This window comes from Plasmodium gonderi (genome assembly GCF_002157705.1).
Source record: "Plasmodium gonderi DNA, contig: Chr11, whole genome shotgun sequence".
NCBI lineage: Eukaryota > Apicomplexa > Aconoidasida > Haemosporida > Plasmodiidae > Plasmodium > Plasmodium gonderi.
Genome location: NW_021628936.1, coordinates 477,891 through 499,284, shown reverse-complemented (window position 1 = coordinate 499,284; position 21,394 = coordinate 477,891). Strand labels below are relative to the sequence as shown.

The 21,394-nt window shown below is 28.3% G+C and overlaps 2 protein-coding genes across 2 annotated transcripts; both read left to right on the top strand.

Annotated features, from left to right (window-relative positions):
* Positions 1-1,535: 1,535 nt before the first annotated feature.
* Positions 1,536-7,667, top strand: PGO_111090 (hypothetical protein, conserved; the record flags this gene model as incomplete). The annotated part of the gene is made up of 1 exon (XM_028688448.1): positions 1,536-7,667. One exon carries the CDS (start codon positions 1,536-1,538, stop codon positions 7,665-7,667), a length of 6,132 nt encoding a protein of 2,043 aa, XP_028544249.1.
* A 2,816-nt stretch (positions 7,668-10,483) lies between these two features.
* Positions 10,484-20,614, top strand: PGO_111080 (hypothetical protein, conserved; the record flags this gene model as incomplete). The annotated part of the gene is made up of 1 exon (XM_028688447.1): positions 10,484-20,614. One exon carries the CDS (start codon positions 10,484-10,486, stop codon positions 20,612-20,614), a length of 10,131 nt encoding a protein of 3,376 aa, XP_028544248.1.
* Between the last annotated feature and the right edge of the window lie 780 nt (positions 20,615-21,394).

The window sequence follows — 21,394 nt, the reverse complement described above, 5'->3', positions numbered from 1 at the left end:
ATAAAGAGGAAAACAAGCACACCTGTATATATATTTTTATTTTATTTATTTTTAAATACATTTGAATATCTGTATGTATGTATACATATATATATATATATATATATATATATATATATATATATATATATAATACCTCAATCCGTTTTATATTTCACCTATTAACGTACTTTTAATCGATAGACTACTAAGGATACTTGCTGAAATGACCATATGTAATGTTACCCTCTCATTATACATAAACTCTTATATGTGATTAGCATTATTGCTTTTATGTATGCATATGTTTATGATGAAAAGGCGAAGAAGGGGTTGATATCTACGTATCCTGTAACATTTATAAATTTACATTCTTACTATTTGTTATTTTCCAATTTGTCCATTTAAAAATAGATAGATAAATAAAAAAGCAGTGTGCATTCATATGATAATAATTTTTATGGCTTTATAAATTAATCAACTTTTATCCATTTGATTATTCATCCCGTACTACATGAAACATATGAATTAGGAAAATATAAATACAGAATCTTATAATCTGTGTAATTAAAACTTCACTTTTTTTTTTTATTTTATTGTTAAGTTATTTTTCTTTTAAACGTTATGTTTTTGAGCTGTTTATTGTTATGATGTTTATTGATATGCTATTTTATCTCATTCTCATTGTACATAAATTAATTTTCCTTATATGAGAATTTTTAATTATCTTTTTTCTATACACACAATTTGATCATTCCTTGTCTATACGTACGGTTATTATTAAGGGTAGTACATAATTCTTTATTTAAAAATTTTTTTATTTTTAAATGTGGCTTTACATGTACGTGTTGTAGAAGTTTTTCATTTTTTTTTTATTTTTATGTATGTAAATAAAATTATGCTTTTATCCATATATATTATTTCAAGTCTGGTTTATAACATTTCCCTATGCCAATGATATAAAAAAATTTATAGCGTTAGATTATTATTGCATCGAATCATTTAAAACAGTTCGCATAGATAATATTTTCATGATAAATTTTTTTTTTTTTTTCACTAGTAAAAATATATAGATAACATATTTCATAAATCCTACACAATCACTGTGCCCGGTATATCCTTGATTTCTTCACCATCTTTTTATATGTCATTACATAGTATTTTAAAATAAGAGGTATACATTGAAGCCGATTGAATTATCTTAAGTACCCTTCGATTGTCATAAGATAACATATTTAAATATATATAATAAGTGTTTAGATTTCAACTTTTGTGCATTTGTGTATACCTGTCTATATGCATGCTGCGTGAATACATATAAATACTCAAGAACAGACAACAAAATACACACACGCACAAGTAAAAAATATCGGGAAAACAAATTATGTATTAAACTAATCGAAGCATTTGAAAAAGAGAAATAACGAACAAACAAACATATATACAAAAATTGATTTCTAATAGAGTTAATATTATGATCCGTGAATCCACAAATAGAATAATTTTTTCATTTTGTTAAACAAAAATTAAATTATTACAACTTAAGGGGGAGGAAGATGGATGGTGCACACAAGAATGAACAACAGGATGTTAGCAGAGTGCCACGAGAGATGGAAACAAATAACGTAGGACTAAAGAATAATGATAATGACAAGAAAGAAAAGAAAGAGAAAAAGGAGAAAAAAGACAAAAAAGAGAAAAAAGAAAACAGTGAAATGAAATTTCAGACATGTAGTCAACAATTGAATAGCGAAAATATTAAAATACATAATTCACATTATGGAATTATGTCCACATCAAATTCTAGTATGATGAGTAGTGATTCAACTAAAATAAACAAAGAAATGAGTAAAAGTGTAAACTCAGACATCAGTTGTAATTATAAGTATAACTTGAATAAAACCATTAGCAATAAAAGTAATGAAAATAACAGAACACATTCTCATCTCAGTGATGTTAAAATTAATAAAAATAAGTCTGTCAATCGAAGTATATGTAATTTCGAGGAAACAAAAGGGGGATCAGTTTCGAATGAAGTTTGTGTAATACCGACTTCTAGTAACACAACGGAAGGTTCAAGTTATGTTAAAATGAGTAATACATTAGGAAACAAAAATAATTTATGTGAAAACAAGAATGAACATGTGTTTATGAATACCATTAAAGGTGTGGACTACCTTGGTGATTTAAGCTGGAGGGAAAAGGCCATAAGTACAGGTAATAATTTTAACCGTGGATACAGGAGTAATTATAGCGGAAGCACAATTATGAGTGGAAATAATAGCTGTAAACATTTAAGTGTAATGAATAGAATGCAAAGTTTGAATAATCAAAGCGCAACGTTTGAGAAGGAGCACATTTATTTGAATGGTTATGCAGGATGCACGCAGGAAGGTGTGAGTAAATACAGAAATAATATGAAAACTCAAGAGGAAAAATTTAAGACAAAATTAAACTGTACAAATATTACCAACTTGAAGAAAGGGATTGAAGTTAGCAACATGAATAGTGTACTTATTAAAAACGATAATTTGAAGAAGAAGGCAAAAAATATGGATCTTTTAGCAGGTAAAGGAATTAATGGAAATTCTGAAAATTTATTTGCCAATTTGAAAATAATGGATATTGATAACTCAAGAAAAGATGATGATGTAATGAGGGAAAAAAACAATTTGGAATTGTTTAATTATGAGAAGGATGATAACTTTGAAAGGGAAACTTCAAATCTTCGAGTTAAGAAAAAAGAACACGACATGCCTTTTTCTGATAATAGTGCTATCCCAACTGTAGTGACTACTTCGACTAGTACAGCGGCAGATATCACGCATCTTTCCAGTAGCAATATGAATTGGAAAGGGATGAAAAATAATATAAGAGTTACAACAACTGAGAATAACAATATCTGCAAAGGAAATGACATGAATTATGAGGAAATGTGGAGGTACAACACAAACCGTGATGACCATACAAAATTGTCAAGCAACACCAAGAGTAGTCTTGTCTCAAATATGAAAAAGCATTTTCCGTGGCCCATAAACAGTAGCCCCAAGGGAAACATCAATTGCAAGAGCAGCGGAAATGGAAGTATTAATAATAATAGCAACAGAAATAACAGCAGCAGAAATAGCAGCAGCAGAAATAACAGCAGCAGAAATAGCAGCAGCAGAAATAACAGCAGCAGAAATAGCAGCAGCAGAAATAACAGCAGCAGAAATAACAGCAGTAAGTGTGATAGCAACAACAGGAGTAGCACAAGTGGTAACGATCATGCAAACGACAAAATGAGCTATGAGAAGGATTTTTTAACCAATAAGAAACCCCATGAAAAAGACCTTAATAGTAAGGACATGAAGTATTCTTCTCTTTTCATTCACCAAAATAGTATAGGGAATGATAATGATATCAATCAAGAGTATGGTATGATGGAGAGTGCAAATGGAGTGATGCAAAATATTAGTGTAAATAATGAAACACACTTTAAAGGTAATGCTTTAATGAAGGGAAATTTTTTAAATTCTTTAGATAGCATGAACTACAAGGATAACAAATTAGACACGACTACATCCAAAATGAGTACGCCTATAAAAAGACAAGAAGAATTAACAAATAATCAGAGTGATAATTTAAAATTTAATTCTAATGATTGTTTCTTTCATCCGAATAATTATAATATAGTAAAGGATGAATTGAATAATGATTATGCTGAATTGATGGAAACAAATTTTAAAAGTGCAAATAGCGGTGTAGAACTTAATGTAAAATGTATGAAACCTAGTTATGCGACAACTGACAGTAGCATATATACAATAAATAACATAATGAACATGAACAAAAATGTAGATGAAGAAAATGATGATTTAGGATTAAATGTTAGTTATTATGATAATGAAAATGTGGATGAGAGTAACAGAAATGGTGATGATGGTATCGTTGAGTCTTTTAATTATGATACGGAGACACATAGGAATTGTGAAAGGGTTATTGAATTGTGTAATTGTGATGAAGATATCCACTTGAATTATGAGGAAGATACACTTCTGAATCATGATGATGACATATTCAGTAAAAATATTTTGAATCTGAATGTGAAAGATGATGATCTTGGTAATATGAGCTATTTTGAGAAAAGTTCCGAATTCGAGGAGAATGTTACACAATTACAAAAAGATTTAGATATACCAAGCAGCTTAAACAACATGAATAGTAAGATGGCCATCCTAAACACTGATGATTCTGATGAAAATGACTTGAAGTACCAACAAATGAATGAGATATTTTCTGTCAGAGGGAAATATGGGATCCCTTACCAGAGTAAGGACTCAGATTACTCGTTCTATGAAAATAATCCTTTAGGAAGAGCTTTTAATTTCGATCACAGTATTAGTAGCAGTAGTTGCAATATTGGTGTAAATTCGAATATTGTTCGTAGTGGTTATAATAATGCATTACCCAGCCATTTCTATAACACAGTAAGAAATTTATACAATAAAGGAAATTATAATATATCATTTCAGAATAATGAAGAATATAATAATATCATGAAAAAGAACATAAATGATAATAAAATGTTATTCACGAATAATCCAAATATGAACCTAAATATTGGAAGTTCTGATTTTATCAAATGCATAAAAAGTGCAAATGGAGAAAGCACATGTGGAAGAAATAATGATACTGTTAATAGCAATTTAATTAGCGAAGAAAATAACATTTGTAATAATGACTACACTTTAATTGATGACAATAATTTAGGATTGTCCAATATAGAAAATTCAGTTGAAAATAATGGAATTTCCATGACTAGTAAAAACAGAATACTCAATGCATGCATGAATGAGAATTTTCAAAGCATTAGTGAAAGCAATTTTTCGCATAGCAAAAAGAAGTGTACATATACAGGAAATTACGTGGATGATGAAATTGATTCTGTTACTCATGTAGGACTTGAACACTCAGATAAGAATCTCTCCAATGGTAGTTATTCTATGAATATGACAAAAAAAAAAGGTGCGGAATTATCAATCCCAAATAACGGCACACAGCATATGTCCCTAGGCACTAAGACAAACATGAACATGCAAATGTTGATTGAAAGTAGCTTTACACATAGTGGCAAAAAAGTGGAAAACATCGCAAAGGTGATTAAAGAGACTAACGCTGATGATCAGATTAGTGGTGATATGACTGTTGAATCGATAACTGGAATGTCCTTGAAAAATTGCATTAAAGGGAATAGAAGCACCAGTAATATCATTAAAGAGGGAGATAATACTACTCAATCCAATCAGAGAAATGAGAATGAAACAGATTCTAGTAGTAACAGTATTTTTTGCAAGAACGAGCAAGATATGAAAATAAAGAACAATGACAATATGGCTCCAAAAAATTCCTGTAATATGAGCGATGACAGCACGAATAGCACAAACAGCAACAGAAGCAACGAAAGCCATAAAAGTTGTAATAATGCAATTGCTGATGAGAATATTAAAAACATTAACCAGAATTGCTGTAATGCTTATAAGGATTATGGAAACAATATGGGTGGGGAAGGCACGGAAAATATAGAATGTGCTGAAAATAGGAAAAGTTTTAACATACCAGATTACAATTCGGAAATATTGAATTATGAGGACATTAAGTTTGACAACTATTCGTTTAAAAGTGAAATTCCGTCAAATGAAAAATTAAAAAATAACACTTTCTTGCAACAGACCTCCAGTAATTTGCAGAATAGTAAATTTAATGCCTGCGCAAATAATACCTTTATAAATAGCATATTTAACATGAAGCGTAAAGACAGCAATAGTGAAAGGAATTATTCACAAGAGATACTTAACCAAGCCCCTTTAAATATCAACATGAAATATAACAATAATAATACAACTATGAATTGTAACAACTTTAATGCCAGTTCAAATAATATGAATAACGTTATAAATATGAATCGAAATTTGTTAAACACAGCCACTTCTCATAATGATTCAGTATACCATTCAAGTTTAAAAAAAAAAAATGAATTCTCTTATTTTCTCATGAGCAACAACCCTTTAGATAATAATAACAGGATAAATTCGATGACAAATGACCAGGAACATACAGAAATGACTAACCCAAGTTTGTACTTCAGTCAACAGAATATAAAAAATGATTATCAAATAAAAACAAAGCACATGGACGCGATTCCTAGTAATGTAAATAACGAAGAAAATGACAAAATAACGTTTCATATGGGAAACAAGATAGACAACTTTGGTATGAAAAAGGAAAATGACATATATCAACAGGTTGTTTGCCCTAGCAAAAATGAATATCATCCCCCAAATCATGAACAAAATAATATACATAAAAATATAGCGAACAGAGAAAATAAAAATGATAACATAAGGAAAGATGCTAATAATAAATACCTTTGTGACTTAATAAATGATTTTCATGAAGAAGATGACAATAGCAGAAATTTGAACATTGTTGACAAAAATGAGTGCATGTTTAGAAATATAGAAGAGGACATATTTAAAGAAGTTAGCAGTGCACAGAATGACGAAATGAAGTATGGTGCCTTGAGTAGCTTGTTGATTAACAATATAAATAGCGACATGTGTGGTGGTATAAAAAACAACGGTATAAATTTGGGCGAAAATGTCGGATCTGATATACCCCTGAATATGTTTTCGAATAACTGTCCCAATATGAACGTAAATATATGCGATAACTTAGTGGACAATGAACATTTTAATGATAATTTAGGTGGTAGCATGAATCTTTTAGAAAATGACGTTGATTATATTCATGATGAAAATGAAGAATTCGAGAACCATTCAAAATCTGCTATGAAAGGTGACAAAATTATGGAGCTACAGAATATTATAAATAGTCTCAAGTTTAAAAATAAACAACTGGAAAAGGAATTAACTGAGGTGAAAAATATGCATTTGAAGAAAAAACAAAACCATATATTAAATAGCCTAAGTAATAAAATTTACGATATTAGTAGCTATTCAACATATAATGAGGATACAAATAATTCAGATTGTGAGAGTGCTGATAACTCGAATAAACACATAAAAAACATTTTAAATGACAAGGAGAAGTACAATTATGACACCAAAATATCAATTCAGAAATTTCATTTAGCATATACAAATAACTCAATTGGTAAATTAAAAATAGCTGCACAGAGAGATATTAGTGGTTCTTTTATGGGTCCAAAGGGTATACATGTTAAAACGATAAAATCTTCTCTACATATTTCAGTATACAAAAGTGCAAAGGATGTTTGGTTTCCTGGGTTTGCTGATAGTCATGTATTTTTATTAAAAGGAAATATATTTGGTATTTTAAGAGCATGCCAATTGTTGTATCATTATGTAAAATCGAAAATGTCTTCATCAAAATGTTGTATATATTTAGTTGCTCCATTCGAATGTGTGCAAAAACTACTGGCTGATGGATGTAAAAGAATGGCAATTATAAAGGAGGAATGCGGAGCAGATGTTCGATTGGGAAATTTGTATGTACAGGTTCATGAAGGTTTTACCGAAAGATTAATGGAAATACGAGGAAATGAGGTTAGTGTGGACTGTGCTTTGGAAAAATTGGTAATTTTTATGCAGTCCTGCTTTTCTGTGCAATCTTATGATTACGAGCTTCTCAAATATCCCTGCCGCTCAGTGTTGAATTTGCAATGACTAGGGTTAGTACTGAAGTAGGAAGTTTTTCGAAAAAGCACAAAATGGAAATAATTGACAAACAAGAGGAGCTTTTTTGAAAATAATCAAAATGATAAAAATGATGAAAATTCTGGAAAACATAGCAGAACGGGGAAATTTTTGGACGTTCAAAACCACCTCCCCCTGTCACCACCGTTGGCACTGTTTATAAAAAAATAGAGAGATTATAATAATCCATTTTGTACATTTTTATTATCAAGTTTTATCTTTTTTTTTCTAACATATTTATCATTATATGAAAGTTTAAGTAGGCGCAGAAGAGAAAAGCGCCCTATATATATATATATATATATGCTTCGTTTTAATGCATTATTTAGATACACTAAATCTATATTTTATTCATAACGCTTCATATATAAAGAAGCAGAATTAATCAAATGTTTTATGTATATTATACGAGCATAGGGAAAAAAAAAAAAAAAAAATAATTGTATAAAATGATAATACGTTTAATGTTAATAATGATTAGGGAAAAATTTTCCCGTTTCTTATTATTTATTTTATCCTTTGTCTTCTACCATTGCTTACTTTTTGTTTTTTTGTTGTCTATGTGATTTGTTTTGTGTATAGGGCTTTTTTGTGTATTCTTATTTTTATTGTTTTGTAATTTTTATATATTTTTCACGAATTTAAATTTTAACTTTCCATTTTAAGTTTTCTATTTTATGTTTTTCATTTTATATTTTTCATATTGAGTTTTCCATATTAGGCTTTTCATTTTAAGCTTTTCATTTTAAGTTTTTCATTTTATGTTTTTCATTTTATATTTTTCATTTTAAGTTTTTCATTTTAAGTTTTTCATTTTAAGTTTTTTATTTTAAGTTTTTTATTTTAAGTTTTCCTATTTTTATTTCATAAATCTTTCGATTTTTCATTATCCCTTTTTGCTACATTCTTGACAAACACAATTTCAGTACATTTAATGATATGCTTTAATGTTTCAACAGTTAATATTTATAATTATACACTTTTTTTTTTTTAATTTTTTTTTTTTTAGTTATAATCATAATATTAATTTACATTAGAGAATTTTTTTTTAAATGTTACAAAATATGAATATGTGTTTTTGTTAGATTAACTGATTTTTTATTTTTATAAACCCTTCAAACCTATTCAATTATAAAATTATTTTGATCATTGCTTTTTACAATTCCACTTGTCTTTTTTCGATTTTTAATACCCAGAAAAAGCTGCCGGTGAATAGTACACATAAAAAGTGAGGTGCAGAGAACTAGTATATACATATCAACCCCCTTTTTTTATTTTCATTTTGAATTCCTGTTTAAGATTTTAAATTTGACTCCACATGAACTGTCAATATGGAGTTCATTTATTTCCCTATATCCACAAGGGGTGAAGGAATGAGGTTATGCAAATGTTTATCATTGTTACTGTAGTGATTTTTCTTTACGTTCTATGTGTATTTTATTTGTGGTGACACATTGTTGCGCTTGTATATATTTCTATATATGCGCATCTTTCTATACAATTGAAACATTGTTAAGTTTTAAATAATGAAATATGTTTTAATTAAAATTACAATAATATTTTATTAAATTTTCTTTTTTCAATGTAAATGTATGGGGACATAAGCAAAATTGGAACTTGAAGAAAAAAAAAAAAAAAAAAAAAAAAGTTATAACATATACATGCAACTTTTTATATGCTTGCTTAAATGTGATGATTTAGAACAAATTAGTCAACAATGATAATAAAATTTTTTAGTGTTCGATTTTGCTATCCTCGTTATTTGACAATAATCTTACTTTTTTAGGGATATAAAGCATGTGCATAAATACCTCAAAAAAAGATATAGGAATTTTTAAATCTTTAAAAAAAAAAAAAAAAAAAATTGTTCATCATTTTACAAGCGCGGGTACTTGCAAAAAATTAAATGCAAAAATATGGATCAATCCTAAAGCATTTTAGAACAAGAAATGCAAAATGTGAAAATAAACATAACTAATATGCTGAATTTTTGTTTCATCCTTCTCACTTCTTATGATAGACTTCTTCATGTTTCCACAAATTTCTATTTTAAGACAATACTGATTTTTTCCTGTTCAACTGTTACAAATACTATTTCATAATTGGCATTGTTTTTTTTTTTTTTTTTTTTTTTTTTTTTGTTATTCAAAATATATTTTACACACACATATATTATTTAAACAAGTGTTTGCCAGTAATTGTGCTTTGTTCCGTCAGTACACTACTAACCCCTTGCGCGATACATCCAAAAATGTGAAAAATAGAAAAAAGCGACAAGAATGATGTACATTTTTTGGGTGAAAAAAAAAAGGAAGCTTCCTTCATATTAAAGTGAGTAGTTTTTTATTTTCTTGACATTTCTTTTACGTAATAATACACGTCGCATGTAAAAACATGTAAAATTACACACATTTTATAGGACTTTCCAAGAAAACAAAACTATACAAACAATTTAATAGCCTAGTGTAAATTCTTTCTTCTTCAGGAGCAAAAGCATGCGGAACCGTTTTATCCCGATCAATTTTTTTTTTTTTCATTTGCGCTACATTATTATGTTATTATTTTTCTCTCTTTGAAATTTTTTTTGTGAATTTCGAAGTTGTATTATAATTCAGGTTATTTCTTTTTTATTTATTCTATTTGTTCACCCCATATCTGAGGAAGTATAGTTAGATATTTGCTCAGCTTAACATATGCAACTGCATTAGTGCATAATATTATAAGATCATCTATTTTTCTTTTTTTATTTTTCAATAGACAAATTAGAACAAGAATTTTTGGGAAATATGAATAATTTGAAGTTATACGGGTGCAACAGTTTAACGAATATATATGCAAAAGATAAGGAAATTAATGAATATATAAATGTTTTGCAGTACGTGGACTTATCAAATGAGGACGCTAGCAATTTTAACATATTTATTTTTGATGAATTTCACAATGTTAAACATGAAGGAGGGGGGTATGATGAAAAGAATGCAAGTTGTTGTGAAGTAAATAATTCAGCTTGCAGTGAAGTAAATAATTCATCTGTAAATATTAAAAGGGAATATGAAGGAATATATAGAATGGAGGACGAAAAATTAAAAGAACAAAAATGTGGGCATAATTATAAAAGCATCAAAGAAAAAACCAAGTATTACGAAATGTTTATTTTTTTCAATGTCACATTTGATACTCAATTGATAAGTAATATGTTAGGGATAGACATATGTGAAAGACCAATGTGTGTAGACACTTTAGAAAATTCCAAGGAGAAGTTAATATTGTTCAAATGTTCAGGCAATGAAAAGGGGGGAAATCAAAATATAGAATTAGAAAATAATAATGCATTATTTGATAATACTAACAATAAAAATTCCAAATTAAAACAAATTTTGCAACACTTGAATATTGAATGTATTATCTCCTTCTCAGGAACGCTCATAAAATTTCCTTTTACATCCAAATCTGACATTAACGAAATTTGTGAAAAGATAAGAAATGTAACCACCGAATTTATACTTTTTTCGAGAAATATAAAAAGTTTACATTTCCAAATGAATGGCTATTCATTTTGTAGCTGGAGTAAATGTGACAAATTTGCAACCATTTCTCATTTAGAAAATGAGATCAATTTAGAGGAAAAGGTCTCCTACAGTTCTGTTCGTCACGAATATAAAGACCTATCTATCGAATATGTATTGTATACTAATGAGCTCAAAAATGATATCCAAGTAGAAGATAACAACAAGGAGGAAATATATTTTATACATGTAAATGGTGAAAAATCAAGCGATATGCAAAAATGTGGCAAAATTAGCGTATACGAGAATAAGGAAAACTCCAATTGGCCGTATTGTATAAATATTGTGCAAAACATTCCAATATTTATAAAATCTATGAATGAAGAAAAAATTCAAATCAGTTATATTACAAATGGGAAACTTTCAGAAGCTGTTTGTGATCTTTATGTTAAATTTCTCTTACTCCTTCGTCAGTTGAACATTTCACGCAGCTCATATGATTTTTCGTTATATTTTCCAGTAACAATAAATAGTCCAATAAATGGTGTACAATTTGATGGGGACATTTTTTACCCTTTATACAGACAACTATTTGATGATGAAAAAAAATTAAAATTGTTTTTTAATGGTAACCACTGGATGAGTTTTACCGAATGTATATTCATTCCACAGGACCTGAAAAATACTTTTAAACATTGTATCTCTGATATTGTAAAATATTCAAGTATGAAGAATTTAATTTTTTACGATGAAAGAGTGAGCAATTGTTTATACAGTTATTTGAGTATACTATGTGAGGGAAAAAAAAGTTCATTAGTTTCAAAAATTTGTAGGCAGAATTTATTATATATAGAAAACGTCCCTGATAAATTTAGACTCCTGGATAAGCAATATACAGATGATGAAATTGTAAAAAAAAAATTTCAGAATAGGACAAATAAATTTATATGTGAAGTAGTTATAAATAATTTTTCCCATATAGAGTTCGAAAATTGGATTCCTATTTTATTGTATCTTTTAGAGACTCACAATACTTCTGTGATTACATGTCTTAAAAACTCTCCCTGTTTCCCAAATGAAGAGAAAAAGTTCAAAAGGATATGCGATTTGATGTACCCCTTGGATAGCAAATACTTTTACCAAGCAGAGAAGCAAATTGAAAAAGAAAATGTCGTATTATTTAATTTAAATGATGATGGAAATAACGACAATTCTATTCCAAATGAAGAGATTCAGGGATATAAGGAGAACATCAACATGAGGTATAATAATCAATGTTTGAGTTCAAAAAATTGTATTGAAAAAGAAAATTTGTTATGTATCGATTTGGTGAACAAAATTAAGAAGGATGGTTTTGAAAAATTGAGATTATTAGGACTGAACTGCATTGAGGAACAGTATAAATTAAATGACAATATAAATGATATTTTGCTTGATTTAAAGACATTATTTTATAGCAAACATGTTTATGATTATAAATTAAAAATTCTAAATAAAATAATTTATCTCTTAGAAAAAAATATACACTATTTGGAAAATCCTATAGTGCTGCAAAAATGCAGAGAATCTTTTTTCTTGCCTTTATACAAAAGCAAGAATTTTAACTATTTCCAACCTATATATGATAATTCATTAGGTGGTAACACACCAATCAAAAAAACAATTAACAGAAGTGCTACTAATAAGGATCTTGAAAAAAATGGATTCTGGTTCTATAACGCAGAGACCATTCCAAATGAAAAAAAAAAGAGGGAGATAAACCAGGGTACTTTTGTTACAACACTAAAGGGGAATAAAAATGATGCTTTCCAAAGTAACTCTGATAATGCATATAATAAGATGAACCCAGGTACAGAAGTGTATTCAGAAAGGAAAAGAGATGAAACCGATCATCATGACAAAGGTTTTGTGAAAATATGTGAAGCATATGATAAAAAATATTTTAATATAATTTTTTTGAAAAGAAAATGTTACTATTTGGACAAATTGAATATTTCTGATAAATTAGGAAGCTTACTGATGTTGCAGAAAGCTCCACAAATGGTTGATGTACTGGGACACCTAGAATTGCTATCTAGGAATTCTAAAAATGTATGTTTTCAAAATTTATCAAAATTGTACGATGACATATATGAACATTTCGAGAAATATATTATTCAGCACAAATTAAAGGAAAAGCTCACCTTCATCAGGAATGATGAGGCTGAGGTGATGGCCGTTGAGGGGGTGGCAGCAGACGTGACGACAAACCACATTTCACCAAGGAATGTGGCCACTCCTAGTGAACATGAGATGTTCCTCGATTTTATTCAAAAAAATAAATTTATTTACATAAAAAACAAAATATGGAATGCTAAAGATGTATTTGTGACCAGAAATAACAACATACCATTCAACCTTTTTTTGTGCGAACTGCCAAAATTATACAAAATGAAGTATCCAAATTTGGTTGAGCTCAGTTGCGTACAGGTAATGTTAAAACATTCTAAATTGGTCAGCATATTAAACAAAATTGTGTCTAAATTGAGGAGCAAAATAGAGCATACAGATGAGAGAGATATAAATGGAAAGGTGAAAAAAAATGAGCCCATTGAAGAAAATGAAGAAAAGTTATATTTAACAGGATTGCTAAAATTGTCGTATATAAATACCATAAATATAATTGATATCTCATTTTGTGATAGAATTTCTCTATGCATAGATGAAAAAAAGGGAAACTCATATGTGTTAGAAAATGATCAAAAATTGGGCAAAGTGAATAAAACAGACAAAATGGAGGAAGTGAATAAAACAAACAAAATGGAAGAAGTGAATAAAACAGACAAAATGGAAGAAGTGAATAAAACAGACAAAATAGAAGAAGTTAATAAAACAAACAAAATGATAGAAGTGGGGAAAAAATTAAAATGCCAATGCTTTGAAGGAATATACTTGCCAAATAGAAAATATATTCTTGTGAAAAAGGAAAATTTAATATACATTAATAACCCTATACTGTATAACAGTAATTCACAAAAAAATAACTTCGTTCATAAGGATATTAAGGAGAATATTATTGATTTGTTGAATGTACCAAAAAAGGAAAGGGAAAATGAAGAATCGAACAAAGGAAAAGAGAAAACTCAAAAAAGGTTATCAAACCAAGGGAATGAAAAAAGTTTGAAAAAGGGTTACCCAAAAAATGTTCAATTAAGAGATGAGAATAAAATACTGAAGAGTAAACAAAAGATGGCCACCAAAAATAATTTAAAAAAAATATTAATTGAAAAAAATTTTCCAATTGATATGAAAAAGCAGGAGTCAACTAAAAAAGACATGAAATATAATTTAATAGAAATGAAAAAAAAAGAACAAATGAGAAGAGCAGTAATAAAAAAAGAAAAGGAGCCCATTGTTAATATGGAACAAAAATTATTAACACAAAAGAATGGAAATATTACAAGCACAAATTGGACTAAAAGAAGAGAATTAAAAAAGGAAAATGAATTAAATGAAAACACACTTTTTAAAGATTTAAAAAATTTAATTTTCTTTTTAGATGATATAGGATGTTTTGATATAAAGTTGATAACAGATAGAAGAACTTTTAGTTCTGATTTTCTTCCGAAACAATTCTTAAAAAGAGCATGCATGTGTGTGTACATAAGAATTAAAAAAGAAAATTATGAGAATCTCCTATTAAAAAATAACGAATTAAGTTCCTATGCATATATTCACAATATTGTACATAATAAGGAATACTTAAATGCAGAAACGAATAACAAAGAATCGTTGAAATCGTGCAACGATTTAATTTGCCTTTATCTATTTGAGAACTTATCTTACATTTTAGATTACTTGTTAATTCGAAATGGAAATAATGTTTCTGAGTGGTACCCAAAATATAGTGAAAATCGAAACAATGATATACAGAACTGTGACAAGAAATGCATTAACTCAGATACCTTATGTGAAGGAGTGAAGGAAGTACCTATTGAGGATACGACTAATGGGCAATCATTAAATAGAAAAAAATCAGTTTACAATGGAGAGCGTGCAACCCCCCTTTACAATGATGAATATAAGATGAACAGTAACTCAACGAGCATGCAAACAATTGTAGATGTGGAAAGTCCAAGCAAAAAGGTAGTGTTATATAAAAAAAACTACTGTGTTAGTAAGGAGGATGAAGAATTAGTGAAGGATATATTTTTTTATAATTATTTTCGATTTCCAGAAAAGAATACATGGGAAGAAAATGGATATTTGCGAAAACAGTCTAAAATTGGAAACACAAACAGAAGAAGGGGAATTCAGCAACTGGGAGAAAAAAAAAATGAGGAGAGACAAATAGAAATTGGAAGTGTAGAATACCCTCTAGGTTCTATATCAATAAGCGACATGGAATACAATCAAATAGAACGAACACAAATGAACAAAAACAATATAAACATAGAGGAAGAACAAATTGTATGTATTCGCTTGTACAGTAAACAGAAATTATCAATTTTTAAAGTCATCGAAAAGGTCATTTTGGAATGCAAAAAATTTAACGAAAAATTTTTTTTTTTTTCGAAAAGTCTCATAAAATTAGATATTATAAAAATAAACGAAAAGGGTGGACGGATTGAAAATATAGCCAATTTAGGAATGAGTATGTCTGAGTATCATTTTCATTTGAGAGAAAAATTTTATAACTCAACTAAAAGAATGGAATTACAAGATTTAGAACAAAAGAAGGATGATATTATAACCCCAGAGGAGACGGATCGTAAACATATAGAAATATTTCTACAGTGTCAAATATACAATGGAAATAAATCAAGCAGGTGGATAATCGGGTTATTGGATGACACCAGTATATCTATCTGTTTTGAGCATTATCAGATTTTCAGGAAACATTATTTGTTTCAAAATTTGAATATAATCTCAAATATTGACAATTTACCAATGCATATAAGTTGTAATATATTTCAAAATCATGTTTATAATTTGAAAAAATTGAAAAATGATAAAAATTTTAAGAGAGTGTTAAATAACATATCCATTCTGTATGAACACTTTTTGAAACTAGCTCATAGAAATGCAGTAAAGAAATTGTTTAAATATGATTCGAATAAAATACTGTGTAAATATAAGGGAAAATGGATTAAAAAGAAGCTTATGGAGAGATACAATTCTGTGGTAGATGCAGATGTAAGTAAGAATATGAGTAATTTAATCAGTATGCGTGGTGACAGTTGTGTAGGCCTGAACAGTTTAATCAGTGTGAATGTCGATAGTAAGGTAAATATAAGGAGTTCAACAAGTATACGCGACCAGAGTATTGCTAACATGAATAGTATGGCAAGTATGACAAATATGACAAGTATGACAAGTGCGACAAGTATGACAAGTGCGACAAGTATGACAAACATGACCAGCAGGTTGGGTGTGCATAGAACTAATATAGGAAAGAGCATGGACAAGACTAATGATGAAAATTCGAGGCAGACTTTTAAAGAAGATAACAGTAAGGCCATTTTGGATTATATATACAAAATAGATAAGAATGATATTAAAACTTTTAACGAAATATATCAAATTTTTAAGAACAAATATCTTAATTTTATTCCAAAAAAATATGACAAAAATGATTTGTTTTGTTCAGTTGTTAAAAATGTTTTTTTGAATTGTTATGAACTTCAAATTTTGCCATGCTTAAAGAAAAACGAAAATTTTTACTCTTTATATTGGTCTAATATATATGAGTGTATTAATGTGTACCCCTTTTGCAAATATTTGAATCATATAACTTTTTTCATGCTAGATTTAGGTTTGACTGTTCTACTTCCCTACTATGAAATTGATAATATTGCCCATATGCATAAAACGATAAATTCGTTAGCAGAAGAGGAAATGTATATGCAGATAAATATTGCACCCGATGTGGAAACTTGTACACATTCAGAAAATAATCCTTCAGCTAAGAGACATGATGATAATAGTTCTTTTGAAGTTATCAAGGGGAAAAAGAAAGAACAAGAAACATTAAAAATTGAGAAAAATGATGAGAAAATAGAAGAACAAGTTTTTAACCTAACACCGTGTTATCTCAGAAGTAGAATAAAAAAACATATTTCAATTTACCAAAATTTTGTTAAAGAACGTTTGAGTGAGAAGAATCATTCGACAGTGATATATTTTTTGGATTATATTTTTTCTGATTTTAAAAAACATGACACGTTTGATGCTTTGGTGAATGATATGAAATGCATACCTCTTTTGGTTATACTGAATTATGACAGATCATATTTGAAGATGAAAATTAAAAGCTTTGTATGCTTGGATGGGTTAACTATTGGGGATAAGTCTTCCATTATTATAGAAAAGGAAGATTTAAAGGAAAAAGATCGAAGAAAATCATGTGCAAGCTGTGATAATGAAACATTAAAAACGAAATATGATGATGGAGAGGTGGAAGAAGAATATTTGAATAATGTAAGTGATAAAATTAATTGGAATGATGGAAACTATTGGAGCTATTTCAATAGTCGTAATGATGATACTGAAACAATAGACTATGGAGAATGTTTTGAACATTCGCTTCCCAAGCAAAATGGAGAGGGGAAAAGGGAGGGAGAAAAAAATATGGTTGATCCAATATGCACAGATAACTTTCTGAAAATTAAGAATAACAACTTTGATAATGAAGAAATTTTTAACTATGATTTTCTTAATATGATTAAATATGATGAAAATTGCAGAATTTATTCTTCCAAATATTTTTATTTATTTGACTTAAGTAGTGTAATGTTTATAAATGTTCATTTTTATTCGTTATCAATTTTGTCTCATTTATTAGAAACGAAAATTATAACAAAACTTTGTTTTACCAATTTGTCTGCTGTGTTAGAGTATAATTTGTACCCCCATATTTTTCATTATTGCCCTATAGTTGATCCTACTGATGAGAGTAATGATGATATTTTGTTGCAAGATCATGGGGAAGCAATTTTGTATGGTATATGGAATAGTGGGAAAAGTATGTTGAAGAGTAATTTGAATAATATATCTCACAAAGAGGCTGAAGAGATAGATAATGAGGCTCATAATTATCCTCATCAACTTATTCATCACAATATCAAAGATGAAGAAAATAAAATTTCGAACAATAAATTCCTGTACAATTGTGTAAAAATTGCATATGACATGAATGTCATAATTTACAATAGACTTCTACTAGATATGATAAACGAACTATGCAATAATAATACATACAAAAATATCATTGAGTCTTTAAATAATTTCCGTCTTTTAATCACTTTTGATAAATTAAAAGAAGATGCGGATAAAGAATACATGTATGCCCATAGCATAAATGATATAAGGAATATAATAAGTTACCACTTTAAGGACCCTAAAATGGAATCTATTTTATTTTTATTAGGATACAAAAAAATATATCATACCATATCAAATGATTCGATATTTGGACAATATTTAATAAATGATTATGAAAATATTATGTTATCATTACATCGAAATAGGAAATATATTAATTGGGATATTCTAACTATTGATGATACAAATTTTGTTTTACGTACCTTTTTATCAAATATAAAATTTAATAGTAATAACATTTTTTATTTTAAAGCCTTACCAATTTTTTATTCTTTAAATTGTGCTACATATATAGATATGATAAACAAATGTAAGAATTATGTTGTCTTGAATACAAAATATGTTGATTTATTTAGTTCTATAATGTCACAATTGAATGTATATAGTATCACTATCGATGGAGTTAAAGAGACGGTAGAAGAATTCGATGGATTCCATGAGAATACAAAAATTAACATAAGAAATGTAAATGCATATGTAAAAAATGCCCCGCAGGATAAGAACATGATAAATAGTAACAGTGACACTGAGAGGAACCAAGAAGTGGAAAATATAAATGATGAAAACCATGATGAACGAAAAAATGTTCCCTTATGTAGAAACAACCATGAGGAAAAGCCTCTTATGGGGTTATGTTTTCTCGAAAAAATTAATAAGGAAGAGAATATTTGGAATAATGGTACTGCATTGATAAACAACACGTCAAACCATTTCCCTTTGAAGAGAAGTTCAAATGTGGGTCATATAGTACCAGTTAGGGGTAGCCACATAATAAAGGAACAAATGAAATATATTTTCCTTCATCATTCTGATATTAATATAAACTATTGGAAACATATAAATATAGAATGCTGGAGTAGTTATGATGTGATTGCTAATTTTCTTATACAAGTGTTACGAAATTGTAGGGACGAGAATTTGTTTCACAATATTATACTTTTTATATACAAAGAGTATGAAGACATTTTTGAATATAAAAATTCTCAAGTAAAAGTTAAAAATGAAAAAAAAATTAACAACATACAGAATGCATATTATGTGAATAATATGAACAGTTCAGGAAATTCTTATGGTGAGTTCTTGTTGATCATTTTTGGTGAGTTAAAAGAATTACGCTTAAAATTTAGGGGGAATTTACAAATTTCTCAACTTTACAACTCAAATAATAAATTATTTAGGGAATTTATAAATGAGAAAAGATTGTTCATGTTTGTGCATGTAACTAATTTAAGATATGAAAAGGAATTTTTAGAAAATCTAAATTTTCATGTAAGACCAAGCGTAACCGAGATAAACAATTTTCTTCAGATTCTAATTAATGTTATACAAAAAACACCGAGTGATAAGACTTCAGACATGGTTCCAATTGAAGCAATTTTTCATGAAATATGCGTAGATAATAGCAAATACAACACAAATTTTGGTGAGGAACATTTATATAAAAAAATAGATTCCATACTAGAATATGTAAATGATAATTTCGAGTTGCTGCTTAAGGAAGGGGGTGAAAATTACACTTATTTAATGGGATTCATGATGGAACTTTTAATAAATACCAACATATTTTCAAAATGGGAACGTAAATATAAAAACATTGAAAGCTACTACATGCAAAAACGCAAAAAAAAAATTGGATATTGGGTAGACAGAACAGAAAACAAAGAAAATGTCATCATCCCAGGTAGCAATAATGAAGAGATTCACAAAAAGGAAGAAAAAGAAGAAAAAAATGAAATAAAAATAGAAGACGAAGAAGAAGAAAAAAATAAAATAAAAATAAAAGACGAAGAAGAAGAAGAAAAAAATGAAATAAAAATAGAAGACGAAGAAGAAGAAAGAAAAAATGAAATAAAAAGAGAAAAGGAACAGGTAAATAGCTCAATTACTAACCATTCTAACGTCGAAATGAATGAATATAAGCACAAACTTCTCAAATGCTGTACTAATTATTATAATGGTAATAAAGATGAGAAGCAGGAAGAGGCACAAAACGCTCCGATGAGCTCATGTAAAGAAGGTTGTAAATTGAATAAGAGCAGAACGATATGATTGAAATTTTTCACATAAACGATTATTTTTACGTTGTGCTAAGGGTAAGAACAACGAATTAGACTGAGGCAACAAAGTTTTTCTTTCATTTGTACATATAACATAAATACGGACCTATCTTGTTTATTCATTTTCTTAATGCATTCTCTAATGAACGGTTAAGAGATGAATTAGTCAATGGTGTATATGGAAATAAATATAAATGCTACAATTTAAATAAGTTTTATAAATTTTGCATTTATCTAGGGTGCGGGGATGACTGGATAACTAAACTAATTCGATCCCATATAATATATATACAGCTTACTGGGGAGAATAATCTTGTGAGGGGAAAACATAAAACAATAGAGAAGTGCTAACACCGAGCATTTAAAGGAGACACACCTATATATATATGTACGGGTGTGTGATTCAGCTAGCAATCTATGCATAGCAAATGTCATCTCTATCACACAGACGCGGACTAAATTTGTTAGTAAAAAGTAACTAGCGTTGCAAAGGTGGAAAGTAAGAACTCGAAGGAAGGGGACGTGTATACATCAGGATGCTCACCTTCGAAATATACACTTAAATGATAAATTTTTTCAAAAAGAAATGGGGAATATTGAATATATTAAATAATATATTTTGTGTATTAAGTACAGGTATTTTTTAGTTATTTTGTTTTTCCATCTTAATGTTTTTTGCTTGAAATATTTGTTTTCTCGTACAAATTGTAGCAGGACATTCGTTTATATATATATATATATATATGTGTACACATATTTAAACCGTTTGCAT